This window comes from Artibeus jamaicensis, unplaced genomic scaffold (assembly GCF_021234435.1).
Source record: "Artibeus jamaicensis isolate MK-2021 breed Jamaican fruit bat unplaced genomic scaffold, CSHL_Jam_final scaffold_1019, whole genome shotgun sequence".
Classification (NCBI taxonomy): Eukaryota; Metazoa; Chordata; class Mammalia; order Chiroptera; family Phyllostomidae; genus Artibeus; species Artibeus jamaicensis.
Genome location: NW_026522025.1, coordinates 33,986,170 through 34,005,949, shown reverse-complemented (window position 1 = coordinate 34,005,949; position 19,780 = coordinate 33,986,170). Strand labels below are relative to the sequence as shown.

Sequence of the window (19,780 nt, the reverse complement as noted above, 5' to 3'; positions counted from 1 at the left end):
TTAAAAAATAAAATGAAATAAATTTACAAAAGAAAAAGAATAATCAGTCAGTCGTAGTCAGTGAGGAGAAAAGGGAAACACAAAGCACCAGTATTTCAGTTTCACTTTTGCAAATACAGGGCCAGGGAGGAACCTATTTGATTTTCCTCTTTTAACACGCTGACTCATCATTTAAGGAAATCCCACATCAATCATCAGGGTTTTGTGGCTAATGAATTGCTATTAAAAAACTATTAAACATATTTAAATTGTACTTACTGGTGTGTAAAACACAAATAATAATACCTACATTATAGGTGCGTTCTGGAGAATAAATCAAAATTTAATTAATAACACCTGTAAAGAATCTAGACCCACAGTACAGGTGGGGTTTGGACCCACAAGCTGCACAGTGGACGACAACGGTAAACTCCTGCTGCATTTCTCTACTCTTTTTTCTTCTTTCTCTGATGCAGACACCGGGCCGCAGTGTCATTATGGATGAAATGAGACTTTCACATGGACTACGGAGTTCGGTGGAGGAAAAGGGACAGCATGGCTTCTCTCTCAAGGGGAGCAAAAGCTGCAGCCCTTGCTTTGACCGGCCTTTATTGGGTTTCTCAGCACACTACATGATGGTCCTCATTTATTATGCACAGGTTGCCTTAGGTGGTTATCTTTTACAGAAAACAAAGGAGCCAATGCCACTAATCGCATCACAGAAGAGGGATATTTGCAAATGAAAAAGCAAAAGTGGTTGAACCGGTTACACTCATCCTTGGAAGGTTTAGCATGGATTTTAGGAAGTCATTTTGCAGTAAATGTTTGCCACAAAACTGGGTGAGGGAGTTTTTAGCACAGAGCAAGACTCGGAGTGGCCTAGGCGCATTGCAGGCCTGATTTCCCACAGAAGAACCCAACCGTGGGCGTAGGTCCGAGTGAGAGCTGGGCCCACACCACACAAAATGGTCTCCTACATTTCTCTCCTTTTTTCATTTTACTGAACTACATACAATGAAATTGAATGGTTTTTTTTTGCAAGTACTGAAGAAGAAATTGGCCACACATCAAAACAAGACATGCTGATAACAATCGGTGACTAGACTGCAAATGTAGGAAATAATGCAGAATCGAACATCATTGGGAAATTTGGACTAGGGGCTCATGAAGTTTTGGGAAACAACTTGTTCATCACAAACACATCCTTCAAACAACCAAATAGACAACCATGTACATGCACATTGCCAAATGGCCAAGACAGAGATGAAATAGACGATGAAATCGGAAGCAGATGGAGAAGATATAGTCTCTCTTCCCAATAATTTTTTTAGGAAATACAGATCAGATTATGGAGGCATTGTGTCTGCAACTAACTCTCAAATAATTCAGACAGAGAAAGATAGTAATGTGGCAAAATAACATGATGGGAATTGGAGTAAATTTTCTTTCTATTTTTAGCCAGGTTGCTGAGGAATGGGTATTATTAATACTTCTTTGATGTCTGATAGAATCACTAGTGAGTCCATGTGGGCCTGAGGTTTTCCTGGTGGTAGTTTAAAGTTATTTTACTTGTTGCAAGTCTATTCAGATGAGCTATTTCTTCCTGAGACAGTTTCAGCAGTTTGTATCTTTCTAGAAGTTTGTTCATTTTTTAAACTACTTTGTTGGCATACAGTTGTTCTAAATATTGCCTCATAATCCCTTTTATTACTGTCACATCAATAGTGACGTCCCATCTTTCATTCCTGATTTTGAGTATTTAGCTTAGCCAACCTAGACTTTCAGTTTAGCTCAAAGATTGCCAGTTTTGATCTTTTCAAAGAACCAGTTTTGTTTTCATTTTTTCCATGATCTATTTCATTCAACATTCATTTACAGAATTCTTTATTTTTTTCCTTCTGTTTAATTTGAATTTACTTTGCTCTTATCTTAAATTATCCTAAGACTAACCCATATATACATACACACACACATACATACATATATATGTATACATACACATACACATACACATATACATATACATATACATATAATGGTCTGTCCAGAGAGTATTCAGCCATGTAATATAAAAAAGACATTTATCAAAGAAGATAAAAAATACAAGAAACATTGTACATAGGACAATGATGCCTCAGTCCCCTTCAAAATAGGCACCTTGGGACCTCACACAGTCCTCCCAATCATCATCAGGTGCCCCATCATATTTCCCTGGATCTCATCAACTGTCTGAAATCTTTTCTCTTTCAAAAGTGATTTTAATTTGGGGAAAAGCCACATGTCACAGGGTACCAAAACTGGGCTGTAGGAAGGCTGAGTCACCTGGGTGATTTGCTGTTTCACTAAAAAGCTCTGCATAAGATATAATGCATGAGCAGGGGTGCTGTCACAATGAAGCTGCCAATCACCAGTTGCCCATAGCTGCAGCCTTCTGAATCATGCAAATAGTTTCTGCAGAGGGATATTCAAGCTTAATGCAAAATTAAGGACAGTTTGCTATCCTTTCACTGTTCATACTTTTTATCTTCTTTTTCTTAGGTAAGTCCCTTTAACATTTCATATAATAAGGGCTTGGTGATGATGAGCTCCTTGAATTTGATCTTATCTGAGAAGCACTTTATCTGCCCTTCCATTCTAAATGAAAGCTTTGCTGGATTAGAGTAACCTTGGATGTAGGTCTTTGGATTTCATGACTTGGAATATTTCTTTCCAGCCCCTTCTTGCCTGTAAGGTCTCTTTTGAGAAATCTGCTGACAGTCTGATGGGAACTCCTTTGTAGGTGACTGCCCCCTTATCTCTTGCTGCTTCTAGGATTCTCTCCATTTTAATCTTGGGTAATGTAATGATGATGTGCCTTGGTGTGTTCCTTCTTGGGTCCAACTTCTTTGGAACTCTCTGAGCTTCCTGGATTTCCTGGAAGTCTATTGCCTTTGCCAGCTTGGGGAAGTTCTCCTTTATTATTTGTTCAAATAATAAAGTTTTCCACTCATGGCTGTTCCTCTTCCCCTTCTGGTACCCCTATAATTTGGATGTTGGAATGTTTAAAGATGTCCTGGAGGTTCCTAAGCCTCTCCTCGTTTTTTGTATTCTTGTTTCTTCATCCTTTTCTGTTTGGTCATTTTTTTCTTCTTTCTGGTCCACTCCTTTGATTTGAGTCCCAGTTTCTTTTCCATCACTATTGGTTTCCTGTACATTTCCCTTCATTTCAAGTAGTTTAGTCTTCATTTGTTCCTCTAATTTGTGACTAAAATCAACCAGCTCTGTGAGCATCCTGATCACCAGTGTTTTGAACTGTGCATCTGGTAGGTTGGCTATCTCTTGGTCGCTTAGAAGTATTGGCTCTGGGGCTTTGAGCTGTTCTTCTTGAGCCATAATGTTTTGGTCTGTTTGTGCCTGTTACGTATGAGGGGCAGAGCCTTAGATGTTCACCAGGGCAGGGAGACCCAGTCTCTGGGTTGTGACGCTGTATGTGGGGGCGGGGTCAGAGAGGGGCAATGGCACTTGTTCCACGCTCTCTCTTGGATTTCAGTCCCCTCTGCTTCTTCCTGCAAGCAAACCAGGCCCCCTGGTGCTGGGTCCCAGGTGTGTGGGCCTGTGTACCCTCCAGGACCTTGTGGGTCTCTCCAACAAACTCTCTGTGAGCCTGGGAGCTTCTCCTGACACCTTGATCCCAAAAGTTTTTCCAATTGATGCTTTTAGGCTTTAATTCCCATCGCTGGGGCCCTAGCCTGTGTGGTCTGTCTCAGTGCTTGCTCCTTTGCCTGGTTTATCTGTGTGCAAATGTGTGACCACGGTCAGCCAGCCGCCTTGCGCCCTCACTGGGTCCTCCTGTTGCCACCCCACACCTGAAATCTGCCAACGGCTGCCTGCACGCCTGGATCAGTCCAGGGGATCTTTCCTGCCCGACCCCACTTCACCAGCCGCTGACTACACCCCTCTTACCGGTCTGGCCAAATGGTTTGTTGTTGTTGGACTTCCGTACAGTTCAATTTTCTGTGTTTTGGTTGCGTTTTTATTACTAAAACTTTGTTGTCTTTTAACTTGGTTGTGTGAGGAGGCACAGTGTTTCTACCTACGCCTCCATCTTGGCCAGAAGTCCTGTTCGCCTTAATTGTATATATTTTAAAGAAGCAGAAGGAGAAAAAATAAATTTATAGGGCTTGTTCTATTAACTTTCTTAGGTACAATTTCTGGTTCTCTTTATTTCTATGAGTTCAAGTTCACATTGTCACATCTTTATTCCAATGGACTTTGAGTCCACCAACCTCCTTTATTCTGTTATTGTTAAATACGTTACATTTATGTATGTATATAATTTATATATATAGGACCTATATAAATTAAATAGGGCCATAAATGTTATGCATGTTACGTATGTTATAGGCCCTATAAATTATATACATATTGTTGAATACAATTGTTTTTTAAACCAGTTAAGAGAAGAAAGGAAAAGAAATCTGCATTTATACTATTTTTATAATTACATAATTCCCTAACTGGTGTTCTTTGTTTTCCTAGATGATTTTGTATTACCATCTGGGGTCACTTGTTTCCTTCCTGAAAACCTGTTTTTGCATTTTTTTTAAATTTTATTTCGTTATTTTTCAAGTACAGTTTTTTGTCTATTTCTCCCATCCCAGCCCCCCCTGCCCCGTCTGCCTACCTCCCTCCCACTTCCTCCCCACTAGTCCTCATCCCTGTGTCTTTCACACTTGCTCCTCAAAATCCCTCCCCTTTTTCCCCCTTAAATTCCCTTCCCTCTCCCCTCTGGTCACTGCCCACTTGTTCTCTATTTCAGTGTCTTTGTTTTTATTCTGTTTGCTTGTTTGTTTTGTTGTTTAGCTTTCTGTTAAAGGTGAGATCATATGGTATTTGTCTTTCAATGCCTGGCCTATTTCACTCAGCATAATGCTTTCCAGTTCCATCCATGTTGTTGCAAAGGGTAGTAGCTCCTTCTTTCTCTCTGCTGCATAGAATTCCATTGTGTATATGTACCACAATTTTTTGATCCATTCATTTACTGACGGGCACCTAGGTTGCTTCCAGCTCTTGGCTATTGTAAATTGTGCTGCTATGAACATTGTGGTGCACAGGTTCTTTGAAATTGATGTTTTAGGATTCTTGGGATATAATCCTAGCAGTGGAATTGCTGGGTCAAAAGGCAGGTCGATTTTTATTTTTCTGAGAAAATTCCATACTGTTTTCCATTATGGTTGTACCAGTCTGCAATCCCACCAACAGTGAACTAAGGACCCCTTTTCCCCACAACCTCTCCAACATTTGTTGTTTGTTGCTTTGTTTATGATAGCCATCCTGACTGGTGTAAAGTGGTATCTCATTGTGGTTTTAATTTGCATCTCTCTGATAGCTAACGATATTGAGCATCTCTTCATGTGTCTCTGGATATTCTGTATGTCCTCTCTGGAGAAGTGTTTTTGCATTTTTTGTAAGGTTAATTTGCTAGAAATAAAGTTTCTCCAAGCCCCACACTCTGAAGCCGATCTCTGTGTTTATGGACTGTCTCTCTCCCTAGACAAAAGTCTCTGAACCACTGCCTCTCTCCTGGGCAGGGGTGGTAGGTAGCCTCTGATCTTCCCCATTTGTCCCTCCCAGCGTGAAAGCTCCATCCTACAAGTGAGCCAAAGTAAGGGTGGCCAGGCCAGGTGACCTCAGCCTGCTATCCCTCAGATATAGCCTTCACTGTGTGGGGGGCTGGTTGGGGAATGGGAGGCCCCAGCCCCTGGTTACACAATCCAGGAATTTAGTCCCTTCAACTCAGTGTCGGAGGGAATTTGGCCTGCCCCTCCCAGTGACATAGCTTACCCTGATTAAAAGATGAGGAAAAGGAAGCCATGCCTTACCCACCAAAAAGACTGAAGTTCATTGTCACAATGAACTAGTTGAGAAATTGTGTGAAACTCATGCACCCTCCCATCTGCACAGCTTTCGGAAATTCCGTTTGCCAAGTCACAGCTTTGCATTCAGTGCTTTCAGTTTCACATTACTTCAAATTCAAGGTCTTTGGGAAATCCAGAAAGCCTCATGACACCAGAGAGGTGAAAGACAAGTAACAGAAACCACTCCAACCACTCCAACCTAAACTGAGGAGCAAAAACAGGTAAGAACTTCACTTTCTCATTAAAGCAGCTTTCTCTCCAGCCCTAAAGGACCTGTAGTCTGAGAAAGGGAGCCCAGGATAAGGTTGGGGCAGGGGTGGGAAGGGATTTACAAAGGCCAGGTTATTTTCTAAAAAAAAACAAACAGTATGAAGATAGGCTTCTGCTGAGCCCAACATGGGACATAAGGTCAGGGGAAATCCTGGTGATATCAGGTGGTGGCATGTCCCTGAGCGTCCCCTCTGTGCTGGTGTTGAATTAGGCACCAGCAGATATGAGGCTAAACAGTCTGAAGTGCATTAGGACCGTCTTTGCCAACACCGTCTGTGTTGGCTGAGGACACAGTTAATTTACTAATGTCTTTGACAAACCTGCTCAGTTCTGATCTCACTGCAGCTGAGTCACTGAAAGGGCTACAAGTATGTTATTTTCACGAGAAAGAAAGAAGAGTAAATGACATTCAGTGTCAAACAGCTACCTGACACTGTTAAAGACAAAAAAAGAAAACCCTTAAACCCAGAGTAAAAGATAAAGATTCACAAAAACATCATACTTTTGAACCATACATATGAGCTTTGTTTAAAAGTAGATTACTCATCTTAGATGTAACCCAGGTTCCGGGTGCCAGATGGAAGGAAGGATGGGGGCTGGGCGAAAAAGGAGAAAGGATGAAGAAGTACAAATGGGCAGTTACAAAACAGTCACAGGGATGTGAAGTGCAGCGTAGGGAACACAGTCAGTAATACTGTAACAGTTATGAATGCTGCCAGGTGGGTACTCGACCTATTGGGGGGATCACTTCTTAAGTTATATAAATTTCTAACCACTATGCTGCACATCTGAAACTAATAGAATACTGAATGTCAACTGTAATTGAAAAATAAATTTAAAGAAAATAAAAACACTTCAAGTGCATTAAATGCAATTTCTAAGTGCCAACTCCCTTTTCACCCCTTACAAGTCGAATTTGGCTCCACTACTTCACTAAAAGGTATTCTCTTTTAAAAATCTGCTGTGGTCATCACTAAAGCCAACATTTGGTTTTCCTGACTCCTCTGTGCTCTCAAGCTATTTCGTTCTTGCTTTCCAGAAATTCTGCCTCTGAATTCCTGGGCTCGGCTTGAGCTTCACTGGTCACCTGCCAGTCCAACAGCTGTCACTCTCCTTTCAGCTCTTTCCCCCCCTTTCTCTCCCCATCCAGCCCCTCTCCCGTTCTGCCTCCTCTCCTCTTCCTGTTTCTCCTCCTCTCGCACCAAATGGGAAAACAGAAAAAAAAAACACAGGAAAACCAGAAGTGTATGGCTGAAAGTCTATTTTCATTGAACAACTTCCTCTCCAGCTCTCCTGATCTGCTTCCTGATCTTTAACCTATGTTTCACAGTCTTTAGTTCCCTTACACACACACACACAAACGTATATACACAAACATGGTTTTTAGCAACAGTTAGTTGGAAGCTTATTGTGAAGCTAATGACATTGAACTATCAGGACCTCTTGCTTACACAAGCCCATACCAACGCTTCAGGGAGGTCTGTAGTCATGTGTTTCGTATGGTCATAAGTTTTATGAAATGTGCAAAGGTTAAGTCATATTAATTCCACTCCTAGAATAGCAGTGCAAAAAGTTCTATGAGCCCTCATTTCAGAAAAAATAAGCACAAATAATAGGAAAAAAACACATTTAAAATCTGTGAAAATTATCCAAAGACTATATATCAAATGATAAAACTTTATTCACAAGTCTCCATAATAGAATTAATGCATAAATACATGAATATTGAACTTCTTACTTATAGCCAGGATGCAAAATACATTCTAAACCCTACTCTACTTTACATTTAATGTCCAGTGTAAAAATTTTAATGAAAATCCAAAAAGAAAGTTTCCTATAGAAAATTAAAGATTTTGTTAATGAAAGTGCTTAAATGTTGATGTCACCGTCATACCAATATTTTTTAGTGGGCTACTTCGATTACATTTCTGTAACTTTCGAAAATAATGCAAATCTTCCTCTCCTCTATCTCACTACTAACACAAAATTTTTGGCCATATTTGGGAATTCTATGACTCACTGTCCAATGCAAAATAACCTGCTGAAAGATCTTCATCTACTCAGACTGGAAATTCTAATGCAACCCATCTCCTCTCTTGCAGACAAGGTTGCACCCTGAACATGGACTCAGAGACCCACATGCCGGACCCAGTGTGCCTCATTGAGAACACTAACGGGAAACTAGTAGCTAATCCGGAAGCTTTGAAGATCCTGTCTGCCATTACCCAGCCTCTTGTCGTGGTGGCCATTGTGGGTCTCTACCGCACAGGCAAATCCTACCTGATGAACAAGCTGGCTGGGAAGAGAAAGGGTGAGGGGCACCAGCAACTTTGTCTTTGTCCATGTGTCCTTCATACATGTTCCTTGGTGGACCTCCCCCATTTTCCCCCATTATCCCTCTTACCACTCCGCTCTGGTAACTGTCACTTTGTTCTTTAATTCAATGTTTCTGGTTATATTTTGCTTACTTGTGTATTCTCAATATCAATCCCTTAACAGATTCATGAGTAAGAAACATTTTTCCTCATTCTGTAGCATACCTATTAAACTCTGTTGATCCACAAAAGTTTTAATTTTGAAGTCCAACTTACCTACTTTCTTTTGTTATTTATGCTTTTGTTGTCATATCCAAGAAATTATTGGCAAATCCAATATCAAGAAGCTTTTCCCATATTTTTTCTTCTAAAAGTTTTATAGTTGTAGCTCTTACATGTAGCGCTTTGAACTACTTTGGTTAATTTTTATAAAGGGAAAGCTTTCTATATTTCACCATTGAGTGCAATGTTGGCTGAATGTTCTTCATACATGGTCTTTACTATGTTGAGTTAGTCTCCTTCTAGTCCTGGGTTTGTTTGTTTGTTTGTTTGTTTGTTTTTTAATCATAAAAAGGTGTTGAATGTTTTCATATATTGGATATTCAAATTTCCCTATTTCTTTAATTATAAGTAAGATTCAGATTAATAATGGTTGTGGTTTTAGTTCTCTCTCCTTACCTTGAATATGTTAACTTTTATCTCAATTTCAACACACATCTGCTATTAAAACTCCACTCCCTCTTATCTCCTCTCCCCTGCAGGCTTCTCTCTGGGCTCCACGGTGCAGTCTCACACCAAGGGAATCTGGATGTGGTGTGTGCCTCATCCTGAGACGGCAGACCACACCCTCGTTCTGCTTGACACTGAGGGCCTGGGAGATGTAGAGAAGGTAAGTATCAAAGATTCAGTTTGGGAACAGCCCCTCATCTTTGGATATCCTCTACACTATTTAACTTTTATTCAAACATGAGCTTGCACTGAACCAAAATATATTTTTTCATTTCTGTTTATGTTTTATGAGACCAAGTTTTGCAATCATGTGTCAGAAAATATTCATAAGGCAGAATCTCAGAAGAAGCACATAGTTGTCAGTAACAGCGGTCTATTTATTAACAACAAGCTATAAGCTAAGCCAGTTAACCCAGATGTATAAAGGCAGTATCAAAAAATCTATGCCATGAGTCTTATCCTATAGAGAGCTTTAATTAAAGATTTATGTTCAGAAGTCCTATACTGTTTAAACTTAAAGTCTGTCATTAACACAGATGCCTTAATGAATTACAGTATTTTACCTCTTAACCTCACCTTTCTCATCCATAAAACACATGTAAATAATCTGTATCTGCCTCATAACATTGTTTGGAATATGTGAATATTTAATAAGAATGGAAAGTGTTAGGTACATAATAACTGCTCAATAAAACAGCTATAAGTATTATTGCTATTATATGTGTATTCTGCTGTAAAATAGAGAAAATTCAATAAAAATTATACTTAAGGCCTAGAGCACCTACCAACCTTGACTATTTGTTTTGCAATTATCTGCCAATGATTATAAGAGGACCTAGTGAAAATCAGTGTAAACCAAAAAGAGTAATCAGAAAAGTATTCAAAGTCCAAGTCCTGTTAATAATCATTTTCATTTGGATTTGGTTTTCTCTTAGAGGTCATCAATCTAAACACACACACACACACACACACACACACACATTAAATGAGCATCCTTTTACTACTGCTGATCTGAAAAGTGCCAGGAGAATGAAACATAATCCTGGCCCAAATGTGTTCTGATTTCTAGGGTGACAACCAGAATGACTCCTGGATCTTTGCCCTGGCAATACTGCTGAGCAGCACCTTTGTCTACAACAGCATGGGGACCATCAACCAGCAGGCCATGGACCAGCTGCAGTATCCTTTTTGTGGTCAAGAACAGCATCAAAATCAGAGGGAGACCTGTTAAAAAACAAGCTACCTAAATGTGAATCCTGGTGAATCAAGCACAAAAAGAAAAAATACAAAGAAATAATTCAAGGGCAAAAGAAAGATCCTATGTGCCTACTGAAGAATTGACTCTTGAGTTAGAAACAAAGGTTTTGCTTTTGTTTTTTTTTAATTTATTTTTATTGATTATGCCATTACAGTTGTTCTATTCCCCCCTTCATTCCCCTCCACCCTACCCCCCCATCCCCACCATTACCCCCCTTTAGTTTATGACCATGTGTCTCAAGTTCTTTAGATTCTATATTTCCCACACTATTCTTGCCCCCCATCTATTTTCTATCTACTGTCTATGCTACTTATTTTCTGTACCTTCTCCCCTCTTCTCCTCCTCCCACTTCCCTGTTGCTAACCCTCCTTGAGATCTTCATTTCTATGTTTCTGCTCCTGATCTAGCTGTCCTTTTAGTTTGCTTTGAAACAAAGGTTTTGAATATGTGGGACTAATATGGGATGAAGGGCGCTTTTCTTTTATACCAGTTTTCCTTAGTTTGCTACTCAGCTATGTGACAGAGCTAACAGATCGAATACGGGCAAATTCTTCATCTGATGCAAATGAGGTTGAGGATTCTGCTGATTTTGTGAGCTTCTTTCCAGATTTTGTGTGGACACTGAGGGATTTTTCCCTAAACTTGGAAGCAAATGGACAACCCATCACAGCAGATGAGTACCTGGAGAATTCATTAAAACTTAAGAAAGGTGAAGGGGACTTAGAATTGGTTATTGGGAATGACAAGATATTAGAAACTATCACTTTTTAAATTTCTTTCTACTTAGTTTTCCAATATTATAATTTTCTACTTTTTCTCAGCTGGATATTACTAAAATTAATGCTTGCTTGTTTACTATCTGAATTAGTTGATTCGACACTGAATTGACTTTTTCCCATTCTAAGAACAAGTTTCTCTTTATTTCAGCTCTCTCTGTGCTGTGATAAAATTAATTTTATCTCCCTGCTTAGAGCTTGTAATGCTGTGATTAACCAATGAATATGAAGAACAGTGGGCATTTATTTAAAGAAAATAGATTAGGTTTCTGGCCAGGATGTAGGTGTAGATACACTTTACTTCCTCAAACAACCAAAAGAAGGATAAAAAAAAAAACTATTTAAAAACAGAAAACAACCAGAACTGCCAGAAAACTGAACTGTATGGGAAGTCCAACAACCAAGGAGTTAAAGAAACATTCACTCAGAGTGGTAGGAGGGGCAGAGATGGGCACCCAACAGAGAGGACATGCAGCAAGGCAGCAGCTGGCGGACTGGGATGTCCCACATACGCATGTGGATAAGCTGAGAGGAACAACTGGGGAGTGAGACAGACCACGCAACCCAGGGTTCCAGGGCAGGAGACTAAAGCCTCAAAACCCCTGGCTGTAAAAACCTATGGGTGTTGCAATGGTGGGAGAAACTGTCAAGCTCACAGGAAAGTCCATTAGAGGGGCCCACAGGATCCTAGAATGTACACAAGCCCACCCACCCAGAAATCAGCACCTGAAAGGGCCCAATCTGTTTGTGGAAAGCAAGGGAAGTGACTGAAAGTGGGGTGAGAGCCAAGCAAGCAACATTGTTCCCTCTCTGACCCTTTCCCCACAGACAGCGCCACAATGCAGCCAAGAGGGTTGCCTGGCCATGGTGAATACCTAAGGATTTTGTCCCTTACAATGTAACAAGTGCACAGAGACAAAGAAATATGGCCCAAATGAAAGAACAGATCAAAACTCCAAAAAAAACAACTAAGCAATGAGAAGACAGCCAACCTATCAGATGCAGAGTTCAAAACACTGGTAATTAGGATACTCACAGAAATGATTGAGTATAGCCACAAAATAAAGGAAGAAGTGAAGGTTGAAACAAACCTAACAAGTGAAATAAAGCAAAATATACAGGGAATCAACAGTGAGAGGAAGGAAACTGGACTCAAATCAATGATTTGGAGCAGAAGGAAGAAATAAACATTCAACCAGAACAGAATGAAGAAACGAGAATTCAAAAAGATGAGGACACACTTTGGAACCTCTGGGACAACTTCAAACATTTCAACATCTGAATCATTGGAGTGCCAGAAGGAGAAGAGGAAGAGCAAGAAATTGAAAACTTTAAAAAAAATTAACGAAGCAAAACTTTCCCAATTTGGTGACAGAACTAGAAATGCAAATCCAGGAAGCTCAGAGAGTCCAAAAGAAGTTGGATTCAAGGAGAAACACACCAAGACACATTACAATTAAATTACCCAAGATTAAAGATAAGGAGAGAACCTTAAAAGCAGCAAGAGAAAAGGAGATAGTTACCTACAAAGGAGTTTGCATAAAACTATCAGCTGATTTCTCAAAAGGAAACTTCCAGGCAAGAAGGGGCTAGAAAGAAGTCTTCAAAGTCATAAAAAGCAAGGGCCTACAACCTAGATTATTCTATCCATCAAAGCAATTACTTAGAATGGAAGGGCAGATAAAGTGCTTTCCAGATAAGGTCACATTAAGGGACTTCATCATCATCAACCCCTTATTTATAAGAAATGTTAAATGGACTTATTTAAGAAAAAGAAGATAAAAACTATGAACAGTAAAATGGCAACAAACTCACAACTATCAACAACTGCACCTAAAAATAAAAACAAACTAAGCAAACAACTAGAACAGGAACAGAATCAGAAATGGAGATCACATGGAGTGTTAACAGCAGGGAAGGGGAGGGGAAAGAATGGGAGCAAAAGGTACAGAGAATAAGAAGCATAAATGGTAGGCACAAAATAGACAGGGGGAAGTTAAGAATAGTATAGGGAATGGAGAAGCCAAAGAACTTATATGGCTGACCCATGGACATAAACTAAGGTGGGGGGGGGATGCTGGAAGGAGGGAGTGCAGGGCAGAGAGGGATAAAGGGGAGTAAAAAATGGGACAACTGTAATAGCATAATCAGAAAAATATACTTAAAAAGAAGAAATAGACTATAGCATAAATAGTGAACTAGTCCAGTGGTTGGCAAACTATGGCCACAGGCAAATGATGGACAATACAGCCTGCCAGCTATCTCATAAATAAGTTTTATTGGACTTGCTCTGTCCATTCATTTGTAGATTGTCTATGGCTGCTTTCATGCTCTAATAGCCAAATTAAATATTTGGAAAACAGACCTGACCTTCCAAGCTTAATATAGTTAATCTTTGGTCCTTTATAGAAAAAGTTTCCAAGCCCCTATATTAAGCAAAGTCCTTTTTTGTCTTTTTCCAGTTACCAGTCAAAAGGATACAAATTTTAATCTCCCTCGACTCTGTATCCGGAAGTTCTTCCCAGAGAAGAAATGCTTTATCTTTGACCGGCCCACTCACCGGAAGAAGCTAGACCAGCTTGAGACACTACATGATAATGAGCTGGAGTCCGAATTCGTGCAACAAGCTACAGACTTCTGCTCCTACATCTTCAACAATTCCAAAGTTAAAACGCTTCCAGGAGACATCAAGGTCAATGGACCTCGTGAGTCTCTTCCCAGTCTTTACTCTCACTGTTAGGACTAAAGCAAGGTGAAATAACATCCACCTAGTGTTAGCTATGAAAAATGCAAATCTACTACTACACCTGTGGTACATTCTAGATGACACATTTCTAATAGATTTTATTAGTCAAATTTCTTGGGTGAGAAAAGATAGGAAAAGACAAAGAAAAAAGCTCTAGTAAGAAAAGCTCTAGAAAAAAGCCCTAGTAAACCAGACCTGTATGATCCACTAAGGTAGCTATTGGACAAGTATGGCGATCTAAATTTAAATGTAGATTAATTAAAATTAAAGAAAATTAAAAGTTCTGATTATACAGCTATATTTCAAGGGCTCATACCTGCAAAGGGCTAGTGCCTACACTATTGGACAGCATGTATAGAACACGCCCATCATCACAGAAAGTTCTCTTGGACAGTGTTCTGTTAGAGTAAATAACATGAAGGACTCCTTTTTCACTGTTTCACAAATAATGATTTTACAATTGCTTGCCATGGGCCAGGACTGATGATAGAGACATAAATGAGAGACATTTCCTGTCCTAATGGTGCTTGGCAATAAAGTACATATACTTAATAAACACAGGTCTATAGTATCCAGAACAGAGGTTCTCACCCTTTGATATGTGTTCATATCACACAATGATCTTGCCAGAGGAGGGTCTAATTCAGTTGATCTGGGGCAGAGGCCGAGAGTGGGCATTTCTGGCAAGCTTCCAGGTGATGCTGAGGACACTGATGCTGTGAGGCAAATGAGTGGCAAAAGATTATCATCAGATTTACACAGACGAGACTGTTTCCTCACCCCAACTACAGCCAAAATTAACATTTGTTCTCTTTTGCAGGACTGGAGAAGCTGGTGCTGACCTACATCAATGCCATCGGCAGTGGGGATCTGCCCTGCATGGAGAACGCAGTCCTGGCCTTGGCCCAGATAGAGAACTCAGCTGCAGTGAAAAAGGCCATTGCCCACTATGACCAGGAGATGGCCCAGAAGGTGCAGCTGCCCACGGAAACCCTCCAGGAGCTGCTGGACCTGCACAGGGCCACTGAGAAAGAGGCCATCGAAGTCTTCATCAAGAACTCATTCAAGGATGTGGACCATTTATTCCAAAAGGAATTAGCGGTATTGTTTTCTTCTGTTTATACGGATTAGGGTCTCAGAAAGTGAAATATAACTACAACATAAAATGGGTATTTGTTATGAGAAGGAATTTCTACTAGACTTTAAAATGATAAGAACCACTATTATTATTATAAGAACCAATTTTATTATGATTGACTCAAAGTCTCGAAACTTTTTCCATTCAAAAATTGATTTTCTTTCTCTAATTTAATTAAGTGCACATAGGTAACAATCAGAGCTCCTAATCAAATTACATACTTGCTGATATCAGACTGATTTAATGTTATAGCCAAAAGCAAAGGAATATGTAGTCTTAGTTATCTTAAGCAGGCTTATATTGAGCCACATTTATTCCATATGCAATCACTGGTCCAATTTGAAAAGCAGAAGTTTATTTCTAAAGGTGCATTTGCAGGACTACAGAGCCTAGTGCTGACCTACGTCAATGCCATCAGCTGTGGGAATCTGCATGGAGAATGCAGTCCTGGCCTTGGCTCAGATCAAGAATGCGGCTGCAGTGCAAAAGGCCATAGCCCACAATGATCAGCAGATATAAAGCATAAGTGCTAACATAAGGATAGTAATCTCTGCCATAACCTTTACGTCCAAGTGGAAAGGGACTTCAGTACAAACACAGGATCAGGAGGAAGGGTGTGGCCCTGTGAGTTTAGATAGGGGCACAGACTTTATTTTTTGAGAAGCTTTTCCAAAAATTCTGAGGTCAAGCTAACATCTTCTCTCCATTATTTTTACTTCCTATTTTCACATTAAAGACTGAGCTAGAAAAAAAGCAAGAAGACTTTTGTAAACAGAATATGAAAGCATCATCAGATCGTTGCTCAGCTTTACTTAAGGATATCTTCGATCCTCTGGAAGAAAACATAAAACAGGGGATTTATTCTAAACCAGGAGGATATCATCTTTTTATCCAGAAGATGCAGGAGCTAAAGAAAAAATACCTTCAGGAACCCAGGAAGGGAATACAGGTAACCAACACTTATCCCCCTGTCTGTTGCTCCTCACAACCCCACAATTCCCTCTCTCCGTTCCCCCCCCCACCTCCTTTTCTTAGATCTGCATTCTCCACAGTGGGTTCATTCCCTAGCAAGCTCACTCCATATTGGACCACAGCACCCACGGCTCCAAAATTAGAGCCCTCGCTCAAAGAACAGAGACTCTCCATCCGTATTTATCAGTCTCTTAAAAAGGAATCTGCTTTGTAGAGTGCGATGCTTGGACAACCTGGAGCATGTGCATCTTGACCACCAGACACATCAGGGCCAAGGGAAGCAATTTCCAGAAGAAAAGGTGGTAGGCCAATAGGGATAGGCACTTATAGATATTTCCTGTTACTAGCTCCATTTTCTCTGGGCCTTAGAGTGAAGAAATTCTTCAAGCATACTTGGAATCCAAGGAGGCTGTGACTGAAACAATTCTACAGACAGACCAGACTCTCACAGAGAAGGAAAAGGAGATTGAAGGTGAGGAGCAAGAGACTAGATTGCCTCAAAAGCTTTTAAAATTTCAAATAATTTTGCTGGGTGAACCTGGGGTCCTTAAACAATAGCAAAATGAGCAAAGATGCCTCTCACTGGCTGAAGCGAGCTCTGACTAGGACGGATGCAGCCAGGAGCAACAGCAACAGGTAAGTATACAGAGAAAAAAAAAAGCAACGTGGTCACACATGAGCTTTTCTTCTTCCTCTCCTCCTGACAGAGCAACGTATGAAAGCTGAATCTGCAGAGGCTGCAAAAAAAATGTTGGAGGAGATGCAGATAAAGGATCAGCAGATCATGGAGCAGAAAGAAAAGAGTTATCAGGAACATGTGAAACAACTGACCGAGAAGATGGAGAAGGACAGGGCCCAGTTAATGGCAGAACAAGAGAGAGCTCTCACTCTTAAACTTCAGGTATTGAATCGCATCACCTTGAGGTTTCTCTTCTTGTTTTCTCTCCACTCTCCCTGATCGCTTTGTGTGGTGTTAGACCATGAAATCCAGAAGAACCTTTCCTACCCACTTATATGTTTCAATCCCTGTCTGTCTGCCTGTCCTAGCCCTGCCTATGTCTGGTTATTAAAAATTGTATTTGAATTTATATCACATCTACTCATTTATCAGTATAGTCTTCAATCAATGGTAGCTATTATCTGCTAGGCATTATAAAAAAAAGTCTTATCTGTATCTTTTGCTTAATATTATACAAAGCAAGGAGTATGTCCCATGACTTAGGAGAACAAATAGGGGTTCAAAAAAGAGTAAATAACTTTAATAGAGTCACACAGCTTGGTAAGATATGCGAATCACCTTCACCATTCAAAGGAATCCACAGTGACTGTTTTTCTGTCATATGTGGTATGACTCCAGTTCTAAGAGAACCTGTGAGCAGAAGGACTCCTTACCCCTCACCCCAGCATCAGTCTGCCACTCCCGACTGGTTCCTCTGCTCTACTCCCAGTCCGTCAGTGAGCCACCTGCAGAAACCCCATGTGGTCCATTTCTGGCCTGGATTCCTTTATTTCTATCCTGCTACCTTTGACCCCAATCTGTAAGGCCTAAATCCAATTCACTGATCTAAAATTCAAACACTTCATTTGACTTTGAGAATTTATGTGTATGTTATTTGTGTGTATATGAGTCCCTGTGTGTGTATAAAAGTGTACAATGCACAGGGAAGATTTGACAACAAACATATGATGAAGATTGCCCACAAATGCTGTATAGAATGAATGGGATAAAAGACCAAGACTTGTAATTTAAGCTTATCAATATATCGGAAAGTATAAGCCAAAAATCTTTCTTAGCTAAAGGAGGCTCAGGAAAAGTAGCCACGAGGCTGGGATGCCCAAGAGAAAGTATAATAAAAATTAATGGAGAAAAGTTCAAGAAGAAATTAAATACTAAAAAAAAAAATCTATGAATGTGAAAAATAGATAGAAGTTAGGGATTTGCTTACTGCTACACTTTATTCATGATTTGTCCTTTTTAGGAACAAACCCAGTTACTGAAGGAAGGATTCAAACAGGAGAGTGATCAACTCCGTAAAGAAGTAGAGAATCTCCGGAATAACATGAGAAGAAGAAAGAGATGTATCCTAAGCTGAAGACGTAAGGAATAGAGCTTTCCTGTTCACTCTTTGGCGACGGTATAATGCAAGCAGTTTTAGAATTTGGAAAAATGTCACTACACTTAAGAAAAAGTGACTTTCTTTAAGCTGATAAAAGGAATCTACAAAAAAACCCTTTACCTAACATATTTAATGATGAAAAACTGAATGCTTGGCCCTTAACTCAGGAACAAAGCAAGTATATCTAGTCTCTCCAGTCCTATTAAACATTATACTAAAAGGGTTAGTACAATATGGGGGAAAAAGGAATAAAGGCATATAGATCAGAAAGGATAAAATAAAGCTGTCTTTATTCACAGGCATTATTATTATCCATACAGAAAAATATCAGGGAATCTAAAAATGAAAAATAAAACCTCTTGAAACAAATAAGTGAGTTTAACAAGGTTGTAAGACAAAAGATAAGGTTGTAACACAAAAACCAATTTTCAACTGTATATTTTTTTAAGATTTTATTTATTTATCTTTAGAGGGGAAGGGAAGGAGAGAGGTAGAGAAATATCCATGTGTGGTTGCCTCTCCTGTGTCCCCTGCCAGGAACTAGCCTGCAACCCAGGCATGTGCCCTGACTGGGAATCAAACTGCAATCCTTTGATTCACAGGCCCGCACTCAATCCACTGAGCTACACTAGCCAGGGCTCAACTGTATTTCTATATAAAAGCAATGAACAATCGGAAACCAAAATTTAAAAAATGATATCAGCCACTTACAATGGCTGATTTTTTTTTATGAAATAGGTAGAAATCTAACAACACGTGCACAGGATCTCTATGTGGAAACCAGTCTAAGACCAGGGGATTACGGAGTCAGACATGAATCTCCTTAGACTCCAACTCCCTTGCAGTTTTTCTGATGTGCCTTTTACTCGTTGTAGAAGATTTAAGAACCTTCTTTATAGAGTTAGCCCTGACAAAGCATATGCCCAATATTCATTAAGTTCCACTGAGCACTAAAAATATTAAAACACATGTTGTGTGTGTTAGGCTTTTTTCCAAAAAGAAAGAGGAAAAAATATGGCCCAGAACAGAGTGCTACATAACATACCAACTATACACATGTGCACACACAAACACACAAACACAGGCACATCCCACCCTTCCCACCGAGAGTTCTTTGACAGACAGGATTTCGTAGAACACAAGACAGTCAAACTTACCCAGTTTTTATTGTGGAGATCTTTTCCCACTTAACTTCAAAACAGAGTCCCTAGAGAATTAGATGAGTCTACCTTATAGCCTAATTGCTTGGGCTATAAGGATAGTTCATTTAAAAAATATTCATTGAGGATCTACCACATACTCTTCCAAGGAGTGGGAACATAGTTGTAGTCCCTCACTTAAGGAAATATTCTGTGGTGAATACAGAGATTAAACAAATAAGTACAGAAAACTAAATTCCTAAGAAATTGAGGGGAGAGGATTTCTGATTTAGGAAGGAGTTGATCTACTCCCCTCACCCCAAGATATCTCAGAGGCCTCCTTAGTATGTCTTAACCATATTCCCCTTATCAGTCAATTAGTAAAAAAAAAAAAAAAAAAAAAAAAGGAGAAAAGAAATTAAGTTGAGACGGGGAGACTGGAAG

At 39.8% G+C, this 19,780-nt stretch overlaps 1 protein-coding gene and 1 long non-coding RNA gene across 5 annotated transcripts in view; one reads left to right on the top strand and one right to left on the bottom strand.

Annotated features, from left to right (window-relative positions):
* The window catches only part of LOC119042750 (uncharacterized), a 67,326-nt gene that overhangs the window by 41,500 nt on the left and 6,046 nt on the right, over positions 1–19,780 (bottom strand). The gene's annotated exons all lie outside the window — the stretch shown is intronic.
* LOC119042748 (guanylate-binding protein 1) overlaps positions 1–19,780 on the top strand; it is a 132,968-nt gene that overhangs the window by 108,367 nt on the left and 4,821 nt on the right. The window contains exons 1-11 of one of the 3 annotated variants that reach the window (XM_053655554.1): positions 5,952–6,097; positions 8,249–8,457; positions 9,223–9,350; positions 10,260–10,369; positions 10,961–11,157; positions 13,687–13,929; positions 14,791–15,071; positions 15,845–16,057; positions 16,450–16,552; positions 16,788–16,981; positions 18,060–18,177. In XM_053655554.1, the coding sequence (XP_053511529.1) occupies positions 8,268–8,457; positions 9,223–9,350; positions 10,260–10,369; positions 10,961–11,157; positions 13,687–13,929; positions 14,791–15,071; positions 15,845–16,057; positions 16,450–16,552; positions 16,788–16,981; positions 18,060–18,173 (1,773 nt within the window). In that variant the 5' untranslated portion in view covers positions 5,952–6,097; positions 8,249–8,267 and the 3' untranslated portion in view covers positions 18,174–18,177. Of the gene's footprint in view, positions 1–5,951; positions 6,098–8,248; positions 8,458–9,222; positions 9,351–10,259; positions 10,370–10,960; positions 11,158–13,686; positions 13,930–14,790; positions 15,072–15,844; positions 16,058–16,449; positions 16,553–16,787; positions 16,982–18,059; positions 18,178–19,780 lie in introns of those variants that run through there. The other 2 variants (XM_037136517.2, XM_053655555.1) reach the window with 2 other exon arrangements.